General features: G+C 40.4%; 1 protein-coding gene across 1 annotated transcript; it reads right to left on the minus strand.

The window, feature by feature from the left end:
- Positions 1-347: 347 nt before the first annotated feature.
- Positions 348-989, minus strand: LOC129780467 (uncharacterized protein K02A2.6-like). Its single transcript, XM_055788784.1, has one exon. The coding sequence runs from the start codon at positions 987-989 to the stop codon at positions 348-350; it is 642 nt and encodes a 213-aa protein (XP_055644759.1).
- Positions 990-22,108: the final 21,119 nt, after the last annotated feature.

The raw sequence follows: 22,108 nt of genomic DNA on the forward strand, positions 1-22,108 counted from the left end.
CACTTTCTCTTACCGACTGCGCCAATTAAGTACTAACTCACGGTGAGTACGTTTTAAAAAAGGGATATATTTAACACATTAAATTTATTACATATAATTAATACGGAACTGAACTTAACTACTAAACTGTTAAAAACACAAGAGAAGGATTGACTCGATTGCGGTCCTATTTATTGGTTGTGATTGCTGATCGTGCAATCACGTGGCGGCTGGGTAGCGTGGTGCTGCATTGTGCTGATCGTGCGTATTGACTGGGTGGCGTGGTGCGCTGCTTGGTGCTGACTTGGTGCTTGATGTTGCTATGTGCAGACTGAGTGGTAACTCAGCTCATAACTATATATATATATTCAGTAGGGGGTAGAGTAATTCAAATGGATTCCATTTTGCGAACAATAGTTGTCGAACGTGGAACGAATAAACTGCCTTGCATTATCCAACGTAATCGTCACGTGCAGGCGTGTTATGGTTTCCTCTGCAGTTATATGCTTCATCACCTCGATTTCTTTATATCGACTATAGTAGTCAATCACAACAAGCAGGTATTCTCCAGTCGGTAGCGGGCCCAGAAAGTCCAGTGCGACGTCGATCCATGGTTTCACAGGAAGTTCTCTGCGTTTCATGGGTTCAGGTTTGGTAGGAAGTCCTACCAATCTACATCCCTCACAAGATGCAACGTAGGTGCCGACGTCGCGATCCATCCCGGGCCACCAGACACGATCACGCAACCGCCGTTTCATCACAGTCTCACCTGGGTGGCCTTCGTGGGCCAAAGTCAACATCCTATTCCTCAAGGATATGGGCACAACTAACTTCGACCCTCGCACCAGTAAATCTCCCACAAACCCGAGTTCGTTTTGGAACGCTTCATATGGTCTACTTTCATTCCGATCCCATTGTCCCGATCGGATACATTCACGCACAATAGAGAGCTCATAGTCCTCAGTCGTTGCTTTCTCAAGCTCCGTTGTGTCGATCGCAGCCGATTCCATTATAGCCAAAACGAGAAATTTACTGTCACTGTCGAAGTCCTGTGTATTGGATTCAACTGCGAGACGTGAAAATGGATCTGCGATGTTTCCAGTTCCTTTGCGGTATTTTACGACGAATCTAAATGCTTGCAATCGAAGGGCCCACCTTTCGATGCGTGCGCACGGTCGGGAACATGGTGCAAATATCATTTCAAGGGGTTTGTGATCCGTCTCGAGCTCGAAGTTTCTGTTGTGTTGTCGAAATAGTGAATGGTTCGAATGTCCGAGATCATTTCCTTCAATCGCTGGAAAGCTTTTTCGTGTTCATGTTGCCATACGAACGGAACTCCAGTGTGTGTGAGAACACGCAACGGTGAACATACTGTTGCTAGGTCAGGGAGGAACTTACCGACGTAGGACACCAAGCCTAAGAAGCTCCTTAGTTCCTCCGGGGATTGTGGGGCGCTTAACGATTTCAGAGCTGCCAGTTTGTCATCAGTGGGACGAATCCCTTCCGCCTACAGATGGTATCCCAGAAACTCGAATTCCCGCACTCGAAAAACACATTTCTCGTGGTTCAGTAGAATACCTTGCTTGTTACCTTGCAGTGTTCCCATAACTTTCCTAAGCGCCCTATCGTGTTCCTCCAGGGTTTCCCCAAATATCAGACAGTCATCGATGTAATTGACCACATTTTCACAGCTAGACAGAATTTGTTCCAAAACCTTTTGGAACATCTCCGGGGCGCACGAAATCCCGAACATTAACCTTTGTATCGGAACATGCCTTTATGGGTGATGAATGTCGTAATATAACGACACGATTCATCCAATTCCACCTGGTGGAATGCTTCCTTTCTGTCCAGCCGACTAAAGCGGGCTTTCTTCAGTTGCGGAAGAAAATCTTCGAAGGTGGGCATCATATACGGTTCACGTTTGATTGCCTGATTCGCCCTCCTCATGTCTACACACAAGCGAAGATCGCCATTGTCTTTCACAATGATCACCAACGGAGAAACCCATGGACTGTATTCGTGTACTGACTCGATAATATCAGCCGACAGTAGGGCATTCAACTTCTCTTCTATTTTGTCCTGTATCGTCCATGCTTATTCGCTTCTCTGCATTCTCAATTTCGATGACACTTTCAAATACATGCTTCACAATCAGAGGATCTGAGTTCCTTCCATACGCCCTAAATGTTTGATCTGAATACGGTCGCAAATTCTGAACCTCAACGCCTTGGATTTTCATTTTCTCCCATGTTTCATCATCGAGGATATTTTTCTGACTGCCGGAGTCAATCAGGAGCTGGGTGAGTACTCCTCCGATTTTGACCCATAGGAACTCGTCCCCGTCACCGATAGTAAATATAAAACTGTAATGTTTACCTTCGTCCGTGGAGTTCTGAACTGCTCGTATTGGTTCATATTTGGCCCGCTTGCGTTTGAAATCCGTTTCCTGACGATTTTCTCGTTTCCGAGCGATGGAACGAGTAGATCGACAACATTTCGCAAAATGTCCGTCTTTGCCACAGCTATCACAAGCATTCGTTCTAGCTGGGCAGGAAGGATCAGCGCCACTCTGTCCTCTACGACCACATCGAGAACAATCGTAATTTTTACCTCTGGACGTATTCCGGATTTTGTTGATTTCATACGATGTGGATGGTCCTCCTGATGTCGTTACACTGTTGGACGTCATCTGATTCGCCTGGAATTTGATCGCTCCATAGGAATTGACCATTTTTTGCAACCTCGTCCGGAACGAGTTTTTCTTTCTGCAATAATTTCTCCCGCAAGTCAGATGGAGCTTGTTGAATAACTTTATCGATAATTCCGATCTCCTGTGCTTCCTGTTTGGTGCTCCCAAAGTTACATTTGCTGGCACATTCCATCGTTCGTAGAACGAACATATCCAGGGTTTCTTCTCTATCCTTCGGCTTCAGCGACCAAAACAGAAATCGCTGATAAGCTTCATGCTGCTTTGGTGCGAAGTATTCATCGAGTTTTTCGATAGCTACTTTAAACGGGTCCACACCGATTCCTTCTTGCACATCCGCTCCAGGAATGTTGCTGAAAACGTCCTGAACATCCGGACCTGCGCGTTTTAGAAAGATGTTCTTTAGACGTACTTTGTTGGTGACACCATTTGCCAAAGCCAAATACTCAAATTGTCTCTTGTACCGAAGCCATTCGTCCCTAACATCGTTGGGCGGCATAAGCCTGAATTTGAATGCGGGGATATCCATCCATTTATCCATTTTCGTTGAGGTTACTTAACTTCACCTCACAGGTGTCCGTTTTCTGAATCACGCCGCTTGATCTGATCGACCTGGCAGTTAACCTAGAAAAACGAACATAACGTGAGTTATAGTTTCCTTTAATCACTCGCATCTGTGTTTAAGATTAATTTCAATCGCTTTTCATCCAATTTTCTAGGACTACCAGTCTCCAGGACAAAAGTGCTCTACTTGATTTTTTTTTATTATTATTATTAACAGTCTCCGAGACCATTTGTTACGATACATTTTTTTCTCAGCAGTCTCCGAGACCATCTACAACGTTATTCAATTATCAGTCCTCAAGACCTCCTAACTGTACATTCCAGTCTCTTAGAATTTCCTGTGTCCTTAACACCATCATACAGACTCCGAGTCCTGGGACCAAGACCATGTCTCCATCGCTTTATTAAGTCCAGTTTGCGGAACCTGTTTATCTGCAGCCTCTTAGGTCTTTTGCTAAGCATAAACCCTTTTTCTGCTGCTTAATTTATGTGGCATCAAAATACACCCTTTTACCGGATTTCCATTCATCCGCTGGAGAAAACAATATAACCTCAAATTTACACATCATTGAATTGGTGGCCGATTTCTGAAAAGCAAAACAACATTGAAAGGAAACATTTTTCTTACCAAACAAATCCACATCCACTGTCGCCACTTGTGGAATCCTCAAGTCGTTATCGTTGTTATTTACAATAATCTTATTCGGTAAAATAGCTAGTTGTAGATACACATTTATTTGCCGATTTGGTAATCATAGAATGATGCAACACTTGGCTCGCGGTCCCTCTCTCCGATAGGTAGTCGACTCGATACAGAGGTCGACACGACATAACTATAGTTGATGTTCTGCGTATGTAGTCCAATGTAGAGCTGGGTCACCACATCCCGCATGCCTCTATTTAGAACGGTCATGTGTTTGTTCCAATAAAAGGTTCTGTTCCTTCATAGTTTTAAGATCAATCAGAAGTTCTTAAGAGAGGTAAATCTTGAAAGATTTCTCTCTGATGAAAAGATATTTGTAAGTGATTTGAATGAGGTTCATGATATTTTCAGGACAGTAATTACAATTTGTCCTTTTTGGGTCCATTCATTATTTAAAAATTCGGAATACTATAGGCATGCCGAAGATGCGTATTGTTATCGTTCTCTGATATACCCTTGGAAAAATTTCTCATAATTATCTTGAGAATCTGGACCAACTTTCAAGATGATTTTATGTCAAAACGCATTAACTGGATGTTTTGATGAAGCATTTGAACACCCTACATCATTTGATTCGACAGTTTGGGAAGATGAACTGTGATCTGATGATCCATTTTCATTAACATTGAGTTCGGTACGAACTCTGGAGAGACTATCTGCTACTACGTTCTGTTTACCAGGACGATAGCGAATCTGATAGTCGAATTCAGCTGGGGAAAGATACCAATGGACAAATCTGTTATTGGAATCTTTCTAATTATAATTTCTAATTCTTTCTAATAAATATACAACCATACTTTGTTCCATAGAAGTATGAACGAAAATATTTACACGCCCATACTACAGCTAATAGCTCCCCTCCAGAAAAGAGTATAGAGTATAGACTCATTAATGCTTCGAGAAGCGAAAACCTATGATAAAACAGCGCACATTCGAGGCGATTCTGGCCAAAATAGATGGTTTCAAAAAGTCGGGATACTGTAAAATGTTGCTTCCAGAGAGAATGCTTCTGGATTTCTCGAAAGCATCAACAAACTATTTCGAAAGGGAGATACTTTCTCCTTTTCTCAGAGCAGATTTCTCAGAGGCTTTGCGATTTTGACGAAAGTTTAGTGTGAATTTATGATAATACCCTAGGATTCCTAGGAAACCTCTTCATTCTTTTTCGTTTGAGGACAGAGGCCACTCTTTAATGATATGGATCTTGTCCAGATTTGTTTACACACCGTCTGGAATGACAATATAGCCTAAGGAGGCAACTTCCTTTTGTAGGAACTCGCTCTTATCCAATTGTATCATCAGGTTGTGTTTTTCCAGAGTGGTAAAACTTCTTTAAGCTGGTGGAAACACGATGATATCATCCATGTAAGTTAAGTGGTCGCGGACTTCGGCAGAGTTTTTAAACATTGAAACGAACTACACCATTTGACTTTCAGACCAATGATGATTGTCTTAATTCTTTGATACTTAATTCTATTCTACACTTTCTAAATGAATCTTTTGACCTATCAACATTATACCTGTCGGTAGGTCTAGTCCAAGGGTCGTTCGACGTCGTTGTCGTTGTCCGGATGTTTATTGCTGAGTTGCGTGACCTAGTTAACGATGTTGTCCATCGGTGGAATTCTGCTGACGCTGCTTGAGGGTAATGCTCGTTGTTTCGGTGACAATGGAGTGCTAACTGCTGGCGTGGCCCAAATAATGATTGGATAATGTTTGGTATCGTTGCCATCTTGGTTCATGCTGGTGGGTCCGTTGGTAACTGCTCCCCCCTCGATGTTAGTCTCGGAGGTGGTCCTCTCAATTTTTAATCCATCTAGGGGTTATATAAGTGAGGTTTGTTTACTGTATGATTCTTTACTGCTGTAGCTCAAACCATTTATGGTAACTGTGCAATTAATTAGATAAGTAAATTAGGAAAGTTCCTTGGAGTACTCTGTCTGAGAGTTGACAATCTGTATGCACGATTGCTGCTTTAACATCTTTGAGAATGATATGGTAGTCGGTTATACGTTTATGTATTTGAATAGTTCGTAGAAACGCATTAACCAGAAAACTCTCCTCAAAACTCGGGAGGACATTCTATCATTGGAAATATCGAAGAGATCTCTGCGGTCACAAAGGGTGTTCTGTTCTACAAGTTGACATGAACTTTTGAGAAGAAACGTGGAGTTGAAACTTGCTATCGTCGTATTTGATTGAAGTTTCACTGATGTGTTATTGATAGGAAGTGCTTCCAAAAGTAACTAGTTAAACAGCTCTGGCTCGACAATCGGTGTTAACATTACAAAATATAGTTTAGAATTTCCGAGAAGAATCATAATGCCCGATGCTTGTTCTGAATTCAAAAGGGCTATGTTTTGTTTTTCCAACTGTTTCATGATTAATTTCAGTTCTTCTGGTTCTTCAAACTAACTAGTTTCGAATATACTGTCTAGATGGTAAGGAATTTGATCTAAGTCGAATGATATTTTTATAATTTTTACAATTGATGTGAAGTTTTGATTATGATTTTTTTATGTTTCACATTGTTTGTCTGTTTGAAATTGTTTGTTTCATAATTTTTGTTTAGTGGTTGTTTATTTCTGTTTAATTCTGTTGAGTCTATTTTGTAGCTTTTCATTCATAGTGGCGTGTAGGTTGTTTTTATTGATTAATGCTATATTTGATTTGAGTTGTTCAATTTTTGAATGAATTCTATCTAAATCATTTCCTGTGTCTGTGTCAATTTGACAGTAGAACCTAGGAAATTGAAAACTTTTCTTCTATTTTTATGTTTTGGAAAAAGCTTTTCGTAAATGCTTGTACTTTCATCGTATTTAACGATCATCATTTGTGCAATGTTTTGAGTGTTTGGAAACGATTTTAGTCCAGTTATGATAGTCTGTAGTCGATCAAGTAGTGGTTGGTATTGTTTTAGGTCTATTTCATGATAAACATGATAGTGTCCGTTCTTTATAAGAGTGGATTCAGTCCGTATTGTCAAAAGTCCAGGGTTAGTCAAAAGGTTTTGTATTTGTATGGTTTGGGATAGGATCATCGACTTAAATACATATACACTCATCTTTATTTCCGATCCTGGCAGCTCTCCGGTTGGTTGTCGCGGCCCCTCTCAGAGCGAGCGCGTTCAGCTTTTTCCGTTGGTTGTCTCCTCCCTTTGTGCACCTTTTTTCCTTCTCCCAGCCGTCTCTCTCCTTCTTTTCTTCTTACTTTCCACCGAAAGTCGCCACCGCATGTTCTGCTTCTTATGGTGTTCGGCAGAAATTTCACACCACTGTTTCTTTAAAATTTCTATTTATATCTTTTTTCTTTTTGTTTCTTGGCAAACATTACCCACTACCTCGCACAACCAGTAATTCCCGTCGCAACGCTACGGGTTTCCGCGGAATACTCTTCGCGACGAATTATCAAATTCACAATGCGCTCTTCTCAGCGAAACTTCTCGGGCCATCCTTTTGTGGCATTACAGCTCAAATTACCAGCAGCAACAACATACAAATTCTCCAACTAAATCAGCTTTCCGACCAAATGGTCAACAGACTTTCAGCAAAAACCTCAGCAGCAACAGCAAATTCGCCTACTAAGATCAGCATTCCGCCGCCATTGTTACCGACCACAGCATTGTGACCCAAAATCGTCAGCAACAGCAGCAAACTCGCCAACAAAGTATCGGCTTTCCACCGAAATTGCCAACCATGGTAATCCGGTAAAACATCCACAGACAGCAAAAAATTGGCCAACTGCGTCAACCTTTGACAAGAATTGCCATCAACTGATAAAACCAATGTCAAACGTTTTGTAGCACCATTTGCAACGGTGGTTCAGCCAGAAGTGGCGTCTAGTGATCCCCGATAATCGTTCGATTAATCGATTAATCGAATACTTCCTACAGAAATCGAATATTAATCGAACGAATACTGCGCAACCAATAATCGAAGCGAACGAATAATTTACGTCGATTAATCGATCCAAACCCAGAGAAAAAAAACGTACGGTCGCTGCAGTTTTATCCCGAAAATCAATCATTATCTTTGACGATCCCCTAACTGGTCAACGAAGCTCAATGCCGTCAACGCGAATTGAGCTTCGTTTACGAGTCTAAGGGAGCGTGAACGATAATAATTGATTTTCAGGCGGGATGAACACTTTTTTGATTCCAGATGGCTTTCTAGTAAATGAGAAATATTATTCTAACGAATTATTTCTCTCAGTGTAACGATTAATCGATTAATCGATTATTTGAGGCGATTAATCGTATCGAATAACAAACTACTGAAAAGTATTCGATTAGCTGATGAACGATTAATTTAAAAAATCGGGGATCACTAGTGGCGTCTCTATCCGCCACTCCTCAGCTTGTCGTCCGCTCTCTCTCTCTTCTGTCGTTGTATTGGTGATGCTCCTCTATCACCAATGATTCACTGAGTGTAGTGATGATCTTGCGTGAGCGTATGCTTTGATACATTTGAGGTGTTGCATGAGAGCTTGTGTTGGGTTGGGTAAGGGGTGTTGGGATTTGTCATCGTGCGACCATCAATATCAATGACAAATGTGATTACTTATGTAACAATGACTTGGTTCTACCATCAACGATTCGAACCGCATCGAAATTATTTCTCGTTTTACAAGATACATCATAAAGTACAAGGAATTACTTTATGATGTATCTTGACATGTTCTCGCAACGCGGTGCCATTTTCACGGTTTTGGTTATGTTGATTTGAAGCTTTTTTCTGAGTTTTATCAAGTTCAAGAATCTAAACGAAACAAAATTTACGACAATGTTGTAAATTTTGTTACGTTTAGATTATTTTCTCCATTTCAAGTGGCCTTTCTTCGCCATCTTTCTACCGAAGAATACTCTTTCGCAAAGTCCTTTATAAATTTAAGGTAGTAACCCAAAACTCCTCGTAATTCCTTTTGGGTTCCAGAAATGGACCATTTCATTATTGCATCATTTTTGTGAGAATTTGGTTTTACGTCTTCCGGTGTAACGATATAAACGCGACTTCTTTCTGCAGAAATTCGCTTGAATCTTCATGTTATATTTTTGTAAACGAGTGAAGTTTTTTTTTCCAAAATTTCCAAATGTTCTTGAAGTCTTGTAGAAAATACAATAATATCGTCCATGTAGACGAGACAAATTTTGCCAATGTGTTCTCCGAGTATACTATCCATCACTCTCTGAAAAGTGGATGGAGCGTTTCGTAGGCATACGCAAATGGAGCCAAAAGGCATACGTAAAAACTCGTAGAGTTTCGCAATCGACACTGAATGCGGTTTCAGGAATGTCCTCTACGCAGACTTCAGTTTGATGAAATCCGGAAGCGAGATCAAGCGTCGTGAAATAAAGACATCTACCTAATTTATCTAGTATATCAATTCTTCATTCATTCTACTGGTACCTGGTGAAAATGGGTTTCTGGATGGAAAAGGAATTTGATTAGGTCTCCTATTTATGTAGAGAATCTGTCTACTTCTTATACACGGGTCTACTTCCATTGGTATTGACTTGGGTAGTGGTTTAGGAATGGTTGGAGGTGGTAAAAAGTTATTCTCTGTGTTGACTGTGGATTATTAAAAAAATGTCTTGAATTTTGATTCTGATGAAATCTAAATGTAGGTGGATTACGGAAAGGTGGTAATGGAAGGGAAATCTAATTGAAGAATTGTTGAAATTGGTATTAGGTTTTTGAGATAAAGCCGGTAGTGAAGCTCTAAATCCTGCTTTTGCGCAGGTATAATTTTGTTCTTCTAGGCATAATCTAAGAGCGTCTTTCATTGTATCTGGTCCGCGAGCTCTGATTATTGGCCTCAAAGGTTCCTTTAATCCGGGTGTACACTTTCGGCACCCCGGGGTGCTGAAAGTCAAGGGAGTTTCTTTCTGAACAACGACTACATTGGTCAAGATTCGGAATTAAACTAAACTTTATTTTAATTAAAATGAATGTTGTAGCTTGTTTTGTCAGCACAAGCTTCTTGATTATTTTCGCAGTACTTCGCTGCGTTTGCACAAAATGTGCCCTTCGGCGTTGGTGCATGCGGCATCAGATCACGCTGCTGTTGGTCGAGCGCGCCCCACGCTGAGCCGCTTCCAATTGCTGAAGTCGTTTGGCGTTCCTACGCCAATGGAAAATTATGATGGCGATAACGATCGCCACGATGAATGCGCCATCCAACGAATACGATGCCACATCGTGCATCGATATGGTGTTTTCCACCTTATCGCTTCCAAACATTGTTGATTGAAGGTTTAACGTTACTTGATCCAGGACTCCGGGGATCATTACGTTCTATGACTTCTTGGGAAGTCCAAAATTGCTGACGCGTGTTCCCGTTGGTGGGAAATTGAATAATTGGTGAGTTGCTTGCATGCGCATGGCTCAAATTATGATGGCGTGGACTGCTCCGATTTGGTCGCTTCCCATGGGAAATCGATTGATTATTTTATTATGCGTGTGGCTCCGATTACGGAGTCAATGACTACTCCTATTCTTGGACACTTCCATTTCTCCCCCCTTTGGGACGAGGGCGTAGTCTGCCGTCCCAAATTGTGTCCGAAGTGTCTGAAACGCCCTCCTCGGGAATGTCATCTTTGCTGGACTCCGGTTCTGAATCATTAATTGGTATTGGAGCCAAACTTCGTACGTTCCGTTTGTATACGCCTGATGCAGTGCGTACTGAAGCTACCCTCACGCTGCCATCTGTGCCGGCGTACGTTTGTGTAACTATTCCCATCGGCCATTTGGAGATAGGCACGTTGTCATCTCCTATGAGTACTATTTGTCCTATTTTAACGTTGGCGTTGATTTTTGTCCATTTGGCGAAATTCCGTAATTCGTGGAGGTATTCATTGCTCCACCTGGTCCAGAATTGTTCGATTTGAGTTTGCACTCGTTTCCATCTAGTCTCTAGGTTTCCACCTTCCCCTATCGGGCTTGGGATTGGCAAGGCAGTCATTGGCCTCCCAATCAGGAAATGTCCCGGAGTTAAGGGCTGTGGGGAGTTCGGTTGAGTGAGTACCGCTGTTAACGGTCTGCTGTTCATTATTGCTGAGATCTGATAGAATAGAGTCTGCAGCTCCAGTAGATTAAAGTGTGCTCCCCTGGCAGCGCCTGTGAACAGCCGCTTTGCTGTTTTGATGTTTGCTTCCCAGAGTCCTCCGAAGTTGGGACACCGGGGCGGTATGAATGAAAATTTTATCCCTTGTTCAGGGAATCTTAACCGGTTTTACCGGGTAATTTTCCATTACCAAATTACCGGTAATTTTACAATAAATAAGCAGTAATTTCGGTAATTTTTATTTAATTAATATAATTTTTATTATGTTTGCCTTATATATTGATGAAAAGCCTCGGACAAGAGTTTTCGTGCAGAGGGCATCAGAGTCAAATACATGACAATGGTTTTCATACGCTTCGTACTGTACGCCCAACATAATTGGACTCTGAACGGGCGTTTTCCTCTTCTGGAAATTTTGTTAATGATCCGATATATATTAGAAGATGACAAAATTAACATTCTCTGTGTCCTTAAGTACTACTTTAACCAGCAAAAACTTGAAAAATGTTTTTTTTTGTAAACCAATCATAAATAAAAGCCGTTTCTTCAAGAAAATGGTTTATTTCAAAGTATGTTTTTACCGGTAATTTACCGTTTTTACCGGTAATAAAATTTTCATTACCGAGTAACCGGTTATTGAAATTTTGGCACGGTAATGCAATCCCTAATCTGGCTAGAAATACCTTCAGCTCCATTTGTTGCTAACATTCTTTCTTCGATATTACGGCCTCACTGTTCTCAGTAATGTTTAAATTATTGACAATTAATGAAATTGTGTGAAACCTAGTTGTAAAAGTCTTCTACACTGTGGATTTGCGTATTTTTGAAAAGATCGCGAGTGAGAGACGCTTCGTCCTGTTGATCGCTACAGTGGGTGATGATATTTGAGGGCCTTAGAATGCAAGGGGTGTAAGTGACTTGATCGATTTCTCTTCATCAACTTTTTCTTTAGTTAATAACTCAACTGCAAAAAAGTTCCAATTTAAGTTCGCTATAGAATCCGATAGATGAGGTTCTGACCTATCTTCCACATTGTCAAATACAACTGGGAATGTATTTGTAGCTGAGTTATGGCCAGAAGAGAGAGTCGATGTAGGGAAATCGATCAAATCACTTACACCCCTTTCATTCTAAGCCCCTCATTTTGTTTAATCTCCGCCCAATTCTAATTGATGTCATAAAGCTCCAATATATTATCAGCTTCGCCTGTGATATTTGTACGTACGGCCTGAATCCACACATTGTGCACGCATGTCCCTTCAACTTCGTCACGCAATGTCTATTGCCCTAATAAACGAATTAAACTTGACTGGATTTCCGTCAAAACAAGGGATGTCCCTTATAATTTGTAGGGTCTGGAGTGATTCCAAAATCATCTCCGTTCTCCCATTAGCTGCTGCCTGAGGCACAGTAGCTAAATTTTGTGCTGCTTGTGCAAGTTGTTCCGCTTGGGCTCTAACCTGAGAAAGTTCTGCATCTCGGTTAGCCACATGTTGAGCTAAGTCTCTCAATTGGTGTCGCAAATCCTCGATTTGCTGCATGTTTCGAGCCATATCGTAACGTTGATTCTTTCTGGTCGAAATTGTGGTAACACTCAATGTTCACTTTATTTCTGTTAATAATTCACTTTATTTCTTATTAATAATTCACTTTATATCCTGTTTATGATTCACTTTATTTCTTATTAATAATTCACTTCTTTCCCATAAGAATAATTTAAAAAAAAGAACGCTTACCTTATTTCTCTTGGATTCAATAAGCCGTTGATTCTGTAGAAATGTTACCGATATCCCTTCGGTTCGGTTGCCGGATGAGGTGAAGTCGATCAACTTCGATCAACAGCATTGTCGTCCTCTTCCTGTAGAGCAGGGAGGCGTTGGCTGTGTGTTATGGGTCGCATTTCACTCAATTTCTGTTATAAACTATGATTAATTTGAAATAATTATTTATGAAACTTTTATCAAGCTTTAATTGATTATTCTAATAGGAATGTTTTCTGTTACACTGACTAAAATTATTTCTGTTTTTCTTATTGCTAATTTTTACAATATTCACTCGCGTTATTTATAACGAAAATTATGATTGACGCGATTTTCACTCGCGGAAGTACTAACGACGGTTTGTGTAAATCTGAAATCCGCGCCGACTGCGCCGGTTAAAACCAATGAAAGCTTGAGTACTTTACTGAGTGCCGTGAAGTTCTGGTTAACATTATTAGGGTCTAATATTGCCTGTCTCTTAGCGATATTTTGGGGGTTCTGTTTGTTCCCGATTTTATGATCTTTATTTACAAATGGTCGTTGATTCAAATTTGGTTTGCGTGAGTTTTCCGCAGTTATTTCTTGTGATCTGAATTTACAAAGTTACGCGTATGCGTCCTCAATGGCTTTCGGGCGGGCTGCTTGAGCATGCCCAAAATAGTGTGGATGTAAACCAGCTATAAATTCAGCTAGTCCATCCTCTTCAATAAAATTGTTTATGACCACCCAGTTATTGTGGTATTTTTCATTTTGTTTTGCAATAGTTTTTCTATTTTGCAAGATTTCCTTGCATTTCTGGTAGTATTTGTGAATACTTATATTTTCTGTCATCTTGTTTCTCCACAATTGACATTTGTACGATGAGAGTTCCTGTCGATCTCCCAACGCCGTTTTTAAAATTTCTTTTACTTTGTTACTTCTTCCAATGAAAGTTTATCAAGCTGGATTTCGGTTTTAATGGAAATGTGCTGTAATAAATCGTTAGATGAGTCAGATGAATAACTATCTCCCGATTCTGAATTTAATTCTGTACTTGGAAAAAGGTTTCTCACTATTTTAAGAGCAGAAACATCTTTGCGTTTAATTTTTGGCATTCGCCGTTTGATTTCAGTTTTATGTGCTAGTGATCGACGGCAGCGGTTCCGCTTTTGCTCGTTGCACTGTTAGCTGCACACTTATCCACTACGCGGGGAAGTTTATTCAATTAACGAAAACGAATGAGTGTTTATCTTGTAGTGCACACTACTCGATAACTCTATGACACCTCTTGAGGAATCACTAGAGCATTTGCCAGCACGTGGGAGCTATTCGTGGAATCTATCTTGTAGTGTTCCACGAGGACGTGAATAAAAAACAAATTGATAATTTTGGAATACTCACGATTTTGTGGTTCCTACGCCTAGCAGTTTGGGTGGATGGCGGCGATACCCTCAAATCAATTGTACGTTGACTGCTTGTACAACGATGGTTCTCCTTCGCTGGATACCGGAGTACACTTCACGGGGAATTTGCGTCAGTCTTCGGCAGAGTTTTTAAAAATTTTAACGAACTACACCGTCCAACTTTCAGACCAATGATGATTGTCTTGGTTCTTCGATACCTAATTCTATCCTGCACTTCCTAAATGAATGCAATTCTGACAATTTTCTCAACATCGATGGTGTTTGGAGATGTTTTAAGAACATTTTCCACTGGTGTCATTGGAGCGTGCTCCTGTGGATCTTTGCAATTGTGATGCGATGTCCTGAATTTCTCGTTGCAGGACAATTATCTGCTCCTGCCACTGCCGGGTGGTAAAGCCAGTGGCTCCACCTGTTCCGTTATATTTTTTTTCAACACTTCGATCAACAACATTGTCGTCCTCTTCCTGTAGAGCAGGAAGGTGTTGGCTGCGTGTTTTGGGTCGCATTTCACTCAATTTCCGATATAAACTGAGATTAATTTAAAAAGAATTATTTATGAAACTTTTGTCAAGCTTTAATGGGTTATCCTAATAGGAATTTCAATGATAGGGTAAAATGAACTCACCTTTAATTTGTTTTCTGTTACACTCACTTCAATTATTTTTATTTCTGTTTCTGTATTGCTAAGTTTTACGATATTCACTCGTTATCTATAACGAAACTTATTAACAGGTACAGCGGACCCGGATAACTTAAACGTGATTCACTCGATTTTCACTCGCGGAAGTACTAACGACGGTTTGTGTAAATTTGAAATTCGCGCCGACTGCGCCAGTTAAAACGTTCATCGGGGAATATGGATTTCTAAAAACTTGTACACTATGAATTTAACATTTTTGTTCTTAAATACGGATTAGCCGTCGTTCTTGCCTTTCTCACATGTGTTGAATTTATATAAGACTTGACAGACAGTTCAACGTTCCATTGGACGGTCCATCTGCAACCACGCCTCGTTGCAGTTTTTTGGAAATCGTATTGTCCAAAAATGAACGTTGAAGTGTCACGCGGCCTGACGCATTCAGGTCAATCGGAATGAACCTCCTATAGTAACTCACAGTTCCCAAAAATGACTTGAGTTCTTTCGGCGTTCTCGGTAGAGTCCAGTTTAAAATCAGTTCTGCTGTACAGGGGTTTGGTGTCATGTCGTATCCGGACATCATTTTTGCTGCTGGTTACAGGTTTATTTCTGCTGATCAAAATGTACCCCGCTGCTGCTGCTGCTCGATGTGTGCTCTGTTGATGCTGTCCAAATTATGATCCGCTACGGCACAAGTGATCTCTGCTGCTGCTGAACGATGCGCACTCCGTTGCTGTCCAAAGAGTTGTATCCTTTGCTGCTGCTATCCAATTTGTGCTTCACTACTGTCCAAAGGGTTGGTTCCTCTGGTGCTGCTGTTGTTGTCCGATGTGTACTGCGTTAGTGTCCAAAAGGTTGGTTCCTCTGCTATCCGATGTGTGCTCTACTGCATCCAAGTTACGAATGAGTTCGCTCGAAATTGCGTGGCTGCTTATTTAGCGGCGCTCATTCTGTTTTCCTCCAGACGATTCTTTCTCTCTTCACTCGCCCATCGAAATGGAGGGAAAGGTATTAGGGGTATGTATTTTTTTCTTTTTCTTTATGCTTATGAATTAAGTACACAATCCGGTGAATGCATTCGTAGGAACTCTTCTTCTTTGTCAACTTGGACTTTCTGATTGGCGTGACGCAGGGTTTGCAACACCATCGTGATCCTTAGCGTGCTCATTTAATGAAGTTGAAAATATAATGATGTCGTCCATGTGGACGAAACATCTGATGCCTAAATCTTTTCTTAGGAAAGAGTCCGGCTAGTGTTCCCACTAGCACTAAAATGATACATAAAATAGCATGTTAAGCACTGTGACCTGTTCTACACCAAAAAGTCACATTTTCGATGCCGTTTTTTCAAACACGCACTCACACTTTTCGGTAATCTTTGATATTTTTGACTCTGAACACTTTCTTGTTCTTTGTTTCCGCCGTCACAACTTTCTTGACAATATTTGGAATTCCGTCTGTTTCTCATTGGTACAAAACGAGGGATTATGGCTGTAGTTTTCAAAGATAAATTTACTTTTGTTTTAACAGATAAGTAAACGTCTGTTAACTTTACCGCGATCGTGAACGTCTCGCGGGTGTTCTGTCACGGTCGTCATGTAATAGAACGATACGATAGTTTCTCCCTTGTAAATAGGTTCGTTCGAATAAAGAGGTTCGGTTTAGAAAAATAGGCTCTAATTTTTTCGGCTTCGAATTTCTGATGATAGAGCTTAATGGCTCTTGAGTGTTATCGAGGTATCTAGCCACGTTGATAATTTCTATTACTTCGTACGCTGTTAGAGGGTTTGATAGGTGATTAGATTTCAGTTTGAGGTTGATATTTTCCATTTCATTATGTGAACGGAAGTGTGTTTCATCACCTTTTTTCATTCGGAACAGGGTGGAAAGGTTTGTTGTGAAGTCCTTCTTGTCACCATAATTTTCGACTAGGATACTTCGTATGCCGTCTATGGTGTTTGATAAGAAATACAACGGAAGAAATAATTGATGAAAAATTAAACGGGAGAGTTAAAAAAAACAACTGCACTGATTCACTGTATAATTTAGACTGATTTTATTTATTACTTCTGGTTTACATTTTGGTTTCTGTCTTCGTGAATTGGATACCCCTCGAGCTGAATACCTTTGTCCGGTTCCTGTTATGCTGATTCGGTGGTGCGTATTGTCTCTCGGATATCTGTTGGATATGCTGTTTTAGCATGGATTGGCGTGGATTAGCGTTGGCCGGAAACGCTGAAATTGTGTTGCCGTTTGGAACCGGTGGTAACTGCTCCCACGTGAGGTTCGAAGCGTCCCGGACATGGTGGTCCATGCCGCGTATCTAGTCGAAGCTGGTTGTTGTAAGCTCGCTCGTAAAGCTATTAATTAAACGTCTTTTATATATTCCTCTTCTAATTTTTCGATGTGTTCTAGGATTTAAGAACAGTTCCCTTCTTAGTCCGATTCGTTGTGTTCTATTATATTGATGAAAACAGCAATTCATCATTGATTTGTGATAGTTCAAATTTTTTTTTTATATCCTGGTATCACAACAATATTCTAAATAATATTTGGAATTCCGTCTGTTTCTCATTGGTACAAAACGAGGGATTATGGCTGTAGTTTTCAAAGATAAATTTACTTTTGTTTTAACAGATAAGTAAACGTCTGTTAATCTGTTCCACTGTTCAGTGGGCAACAAATTTTTGTATTTTTGTACAATTACTCTGAATTCGATCAAGGCCTCTTCCAAAAGCCGTGTGTATTTCAATTTATGTATGGCTGGTCATAACAATACTTTCGCGAGATCTAGCTTCATTAATGCTTTTGCATAGATTCGTTTCTTCTCTATTAATATTTTTTTAAATTTATTTTGAATTTGACATTTTACCTAGAATTGGCATATGGCCATATGCCGTCTATCCGCATTCTTTCCAATCCTTGGCATCGGCAGCAAACTCTGTTGGAATCTCAACATAAGGCAGAAAATTATGCCGTTTTTTATCTCTGTACTTCCGTCCGGTTCCTGCTGAAAATTTATTTCATCTGGTTGCTGTTGTTTTTCACAGGGGGTTGTTCGAGCGGTTATGTTGTATAATCTGGAATATGAGCTTCGTAATGATTGTAGTTTTCCATTTCGTAGTAATTACTCATTTCGAAGTTCATAGAAAGGGTTGGTACCGTATTCAAGGTTGGTTAATTCCTCAACCAAGAATCTAGGGCTTTGATTTTGCTGGGGATTGTATCGTGGAGTGAATTGGGGATTTGCGAATGGTCGTGGTGTTTGTGGTTGTGGGAAGGATCGGAAATTTTGCTGCTTGTTAGCAAAGGAACGCTGGAATAGTTGGTTATTTGCGGCAGGTTTTGGTAGAATGTTTTGAGCTGGTCTGTTTATATAATTTGCTTGTTTACTCCTAATTGATCTAATTGTATGTCCGTACGCGTTAGTTTTCGTGTGCTTGTGTTAATATTTAAAAAGAGGTTCTGTCTAGGTATGAAATTAGGTCTTCTTGATGGGGGTAGAGGCATGTAAGTGGGATAAAAGGATGTTCTAGGAGTTGGCTGTTGGGGTTGTGGGAATTCTCTATGAAGTCCAGATTTTCTAAGAAAGTTTTGCTCTTCGATGCATGCATCGAAGGCTTTTTTTAACGTTTTAGGTTGTCTTGCTCTTGCGTTTCCGCCGATCGGTTCTATCAGCCCGGCTAGGAAAACTTGCAGGGCATTGTCAGTCTCTTGTCTTTTCTGATGTTTAAATCCGACAGTTCCACGTTGGCGGGGTTTGTCAATAAGGAAAGTACGTGTTGTACTCTCCCATAAAAATCTTCTATGGTGTTGGTTTGTTGGAGTGTAAACAACTCACGTGTAAGAGTCACGGAGTCTCTTTTATCGTTGTAGTACGTAATTAGACTGGTCGGACCGGATTACCGTCAAACATTTGTAAGTCCCAAATTGCTTGCGGGGTAATGATTTAGTAATCCCACAAAAATTTGGAAAATTTCCATCACACTTAGGTTCTTCTTTTTGCACTTATAATTGGGGGAATTTCAATTTATTAGCACTCGTGATTTCTGCTGCACATTTGCTTTGGGTATTTTTCGATTAATACTCGCGTCGAATTCGAATCTTACCGACTGCGCCAGTTACTTATTATGGTTTTTGATAGGCGTTTTCAAAAAAAAGTTTCGGGGAAGCTACTGCGCTACTACTTGATGCAACTTATTCTATTTTATCAAAGCATCCTACATTGTATAGAACGCTTTTATTGAGCGGAAGAGCAATGGACACAGCAACAACATTTCCAGATAAACTCTCAACGTCAACACATCAAGCTGGTCGAGGGCGTAAATGAATGTTGTATCTTCAACCCTTCTGTTATATATGCGCCGCGCTTCGAAGCAACGTGATTCTCTATATGGGAATGTAGTTGCCATGCCCATTTCCGCGCCGCTCAGAAAATCATGTTACATACATGTTCATCTTACCCGCCCTGTCCGTCTTTCCCGACCGTCCCCTACTCATCTGATAGATCTGGTAAAGTCAAAACAATTGCTCACATCCATACACTAGTATGATTGAAGAACTCAATAGCTACCGTTTTTTAGTATTTCTCACATGATAGATCCAGTAAATCCACAAACTTCTTCCAAACGCATCTCTCAAATACTTCTAGTGATTAAACGTACTTAATTGTCATCGTCAACAGTATTTTCAATTACCATCGCAAACGCAACCGATGTACCGTTTTTGATAGGTTGAATCGCGCCAAAACATATTTATATATCAATGTAGGTTCGGTGAGTTTCTATTTAGTTGGGAGAATGAACAAAAAATCATGTTAGACTATATGTTGCTTGTACTAGTTGTTCTAGAATGGTTATCCCTTTATGCGGAGAAAAAAAAAGAAACAAATTGTCGTGAGGTCAATACTGTAGGAAGCAGCGGCATTTACTGATTGCGTAGAGTAGAATTATTGCGTTGATACCTAAAGTCAACCAGTCGAAAAACAAAAACCACTGAAAGACGTACATATTTGTTGGGGTGTGTAATGAAAACTTATCATTAAATCATCATGAAATGTAAAAGATCTCATCAAATGGATATATTTATACTTTTTACAACAACCAACAAAAATAAGATAATAAATAGAACAGATTTCAAGCGACAATTGTTCAGAATCTGGCGAGATGTTCAAGACAGAAACATTTTCTTCTATGCAGGTAGTAGTGAAGAGAAAGAGAAAAAAAACAAACAAAACATGAAACGTAAGTGACAACAGTAACGCTCAAAAGTATTGTGAAACAATTATAGAACGTTTTGTGATATATACATAATAGGCGACAGAACAAAAAAAAACTAGATAACCTTTTACTTCTAAGTTGGAAGATATGGAGAGAACAATGTGAATAAAATGATGAAAATATATACATTTTTTCTGTTGGATATCACATTCCTGAGACTCGATTATATGAAATAAAGAGTTGAATGATTCAAATTTTGGCGACGAAAGTCTTATTTTTCATCATGATATTTTTCTTTTGGTAGTTTGATCAATATGATACAAAGAAAAATATTCATCTAAGCTTCCGCTTTGCCAAATCCGATCCGCCTTGAATTCCACTCAACGCCAGCCATTTAGTTTTGTACAGCGGCCTCGTCGACTTTGGTTATCGCAGAACGCCGGTGGACTTTGAAGTGCCTTTCGATTTACACCTGTTTGTTTGAGTTCTTTTCAAGTTCTACTTGACGAGGGTTCAACGGTCTCTCTTCGAGGCGGAGCTCTGGGATGTTGGGAGGGTTGTGATCTTTTGGTTGTGACCACCATGCTCGGTAAGTTAATTCATCGCCACCTTTCCAGAATGGCTGGAAGCCAAGTACGGCCCAAATAGCACAGACGTCTCTCCAGGCATTCATAAACCATACAGGTCCTGGGTAATGGTAACGGTGGATGAAACTCAACATTTGCATAAGTTTTTACCTGTTATATAGATAATTTAAGTTTGCACGAACAGAACTTAAGGCCCAAACCAGCAGAACGGTGTCACGGTACCTACACACCCCGCAATGCTTGCGACAGAGCCCAAACCAGACTGTAGCCAGTCGATGTAATTGGCGAGTATCATTTCCGAGTGACGGATAGATGGCAGCTCTGATATTTGTCAAGGCGGTTCGAAAGCGGAAGCAAACTGTCAACGGTAGAATAGAAGAAAAGAAAAAATGAGGGGCTTAGAATGAAAAGGGTGTTGTTCCGTCTGCTGGGAACTGAAGGTGGACTGTATATAGGGTGCGTTGTTCCACTCTTGGACACAACGGATGCGTGGAAGGAACCCTCGTGTTCCTCACGCCCTTTTGACGGGTGGGAGCCCCAATGGCTCCGCTCCGTGCATGGAAAACTCTTTACTCTTTCGGAAGTTGTACTCTTTGGGATGTGTTTCAGAAAAAGGGGTTTGAGCAGTGCAGAGTGGAAACATGGTGTTCAAACTATTTACACTTTATAGAATTTCACTTGACAATATTGACAATATTTAATTGATGCGATTCCACTGCGTCATTGCTGCTACTAATGTTAAGGTTATGCTGATGCTGCTGTTGCTACACTTGCGATGCGGATGGTTTTTGCTCCTCGTTGTCATGCAGCGACTCTTACTGCTACTGCTCTTGCTGATATTGTTGTTACTGAAGTCGCACTCTTGCGATACTGCTTGTTGTTGTTGTTGCTTCCACTTTTGCACTGTTGCACTTGTTGCTAGCTGGGTGGTTGGATGGAGACTGATCATTCCGCACGGTCGGGGCGCACTTTTATGCTGAATCGCTTCGTTTCGTATGAAAAAGGGGCGGTGCTAATGATACGAAATAATCCCTCTTCCGGACGTTTCGGGGACGGAACAGGTGTAAGTGATCTGATCGATTTCTTTACATCGACTCTCTCTTTTGGTCATAATTTCGCTGCAAATACATTCTCAGCTGTATTTCACAATGTGGAAGATAGGTCAGAACCTCATCTATCAGATTCTATAGCAAACTCAATTTGGAACGTTTTTGCAGTCGAGTTATTAACTAAATAAAAAGTTGATGAAGAGAAATCGATCAAGTCACTTACACCCCTTGCATTCTAAGCCCCTCAAATATTAGGAGGTTGTGTTCAAGACAAGACCGCATTGTTGACGTAGAACTACGCAAGTCGCTTGTTTATAACTGCGGATATTATTTTATAATGCAACGAAAATTTTGAAATAATCATTCTACCAGTTTGGTCGCTCTGAAATGTTTTTGACGTAGGATTACGTCTTTCGGAAACATATTGGGGTACAA

Source organism: Toxorhynchites rutilus, chromosome 1 (assembly GCF_029784135.1).
Source record: "Toxorhynchites rutilus septentrionalis strain SRP chromosome 1, ASM2978413v1, whole genome shotgun sequence".
Lineage (NCBI taxonomy): Eukaryota > Metazoa > Arthropoda > Insecta > Diptera > Culicidae > Toxorhynchites > Toxorhynchites rutilus.

Bases quoted from the DNA above. Each gene is read 5' to 3' on its own strand.
- LOC129780467 (XM_055788784.1), bottom strand. From the start codon at position 989: ATGGAATCGGCTGCGATCGACACAACGGAGCTTGAGAAAGCAACGACT.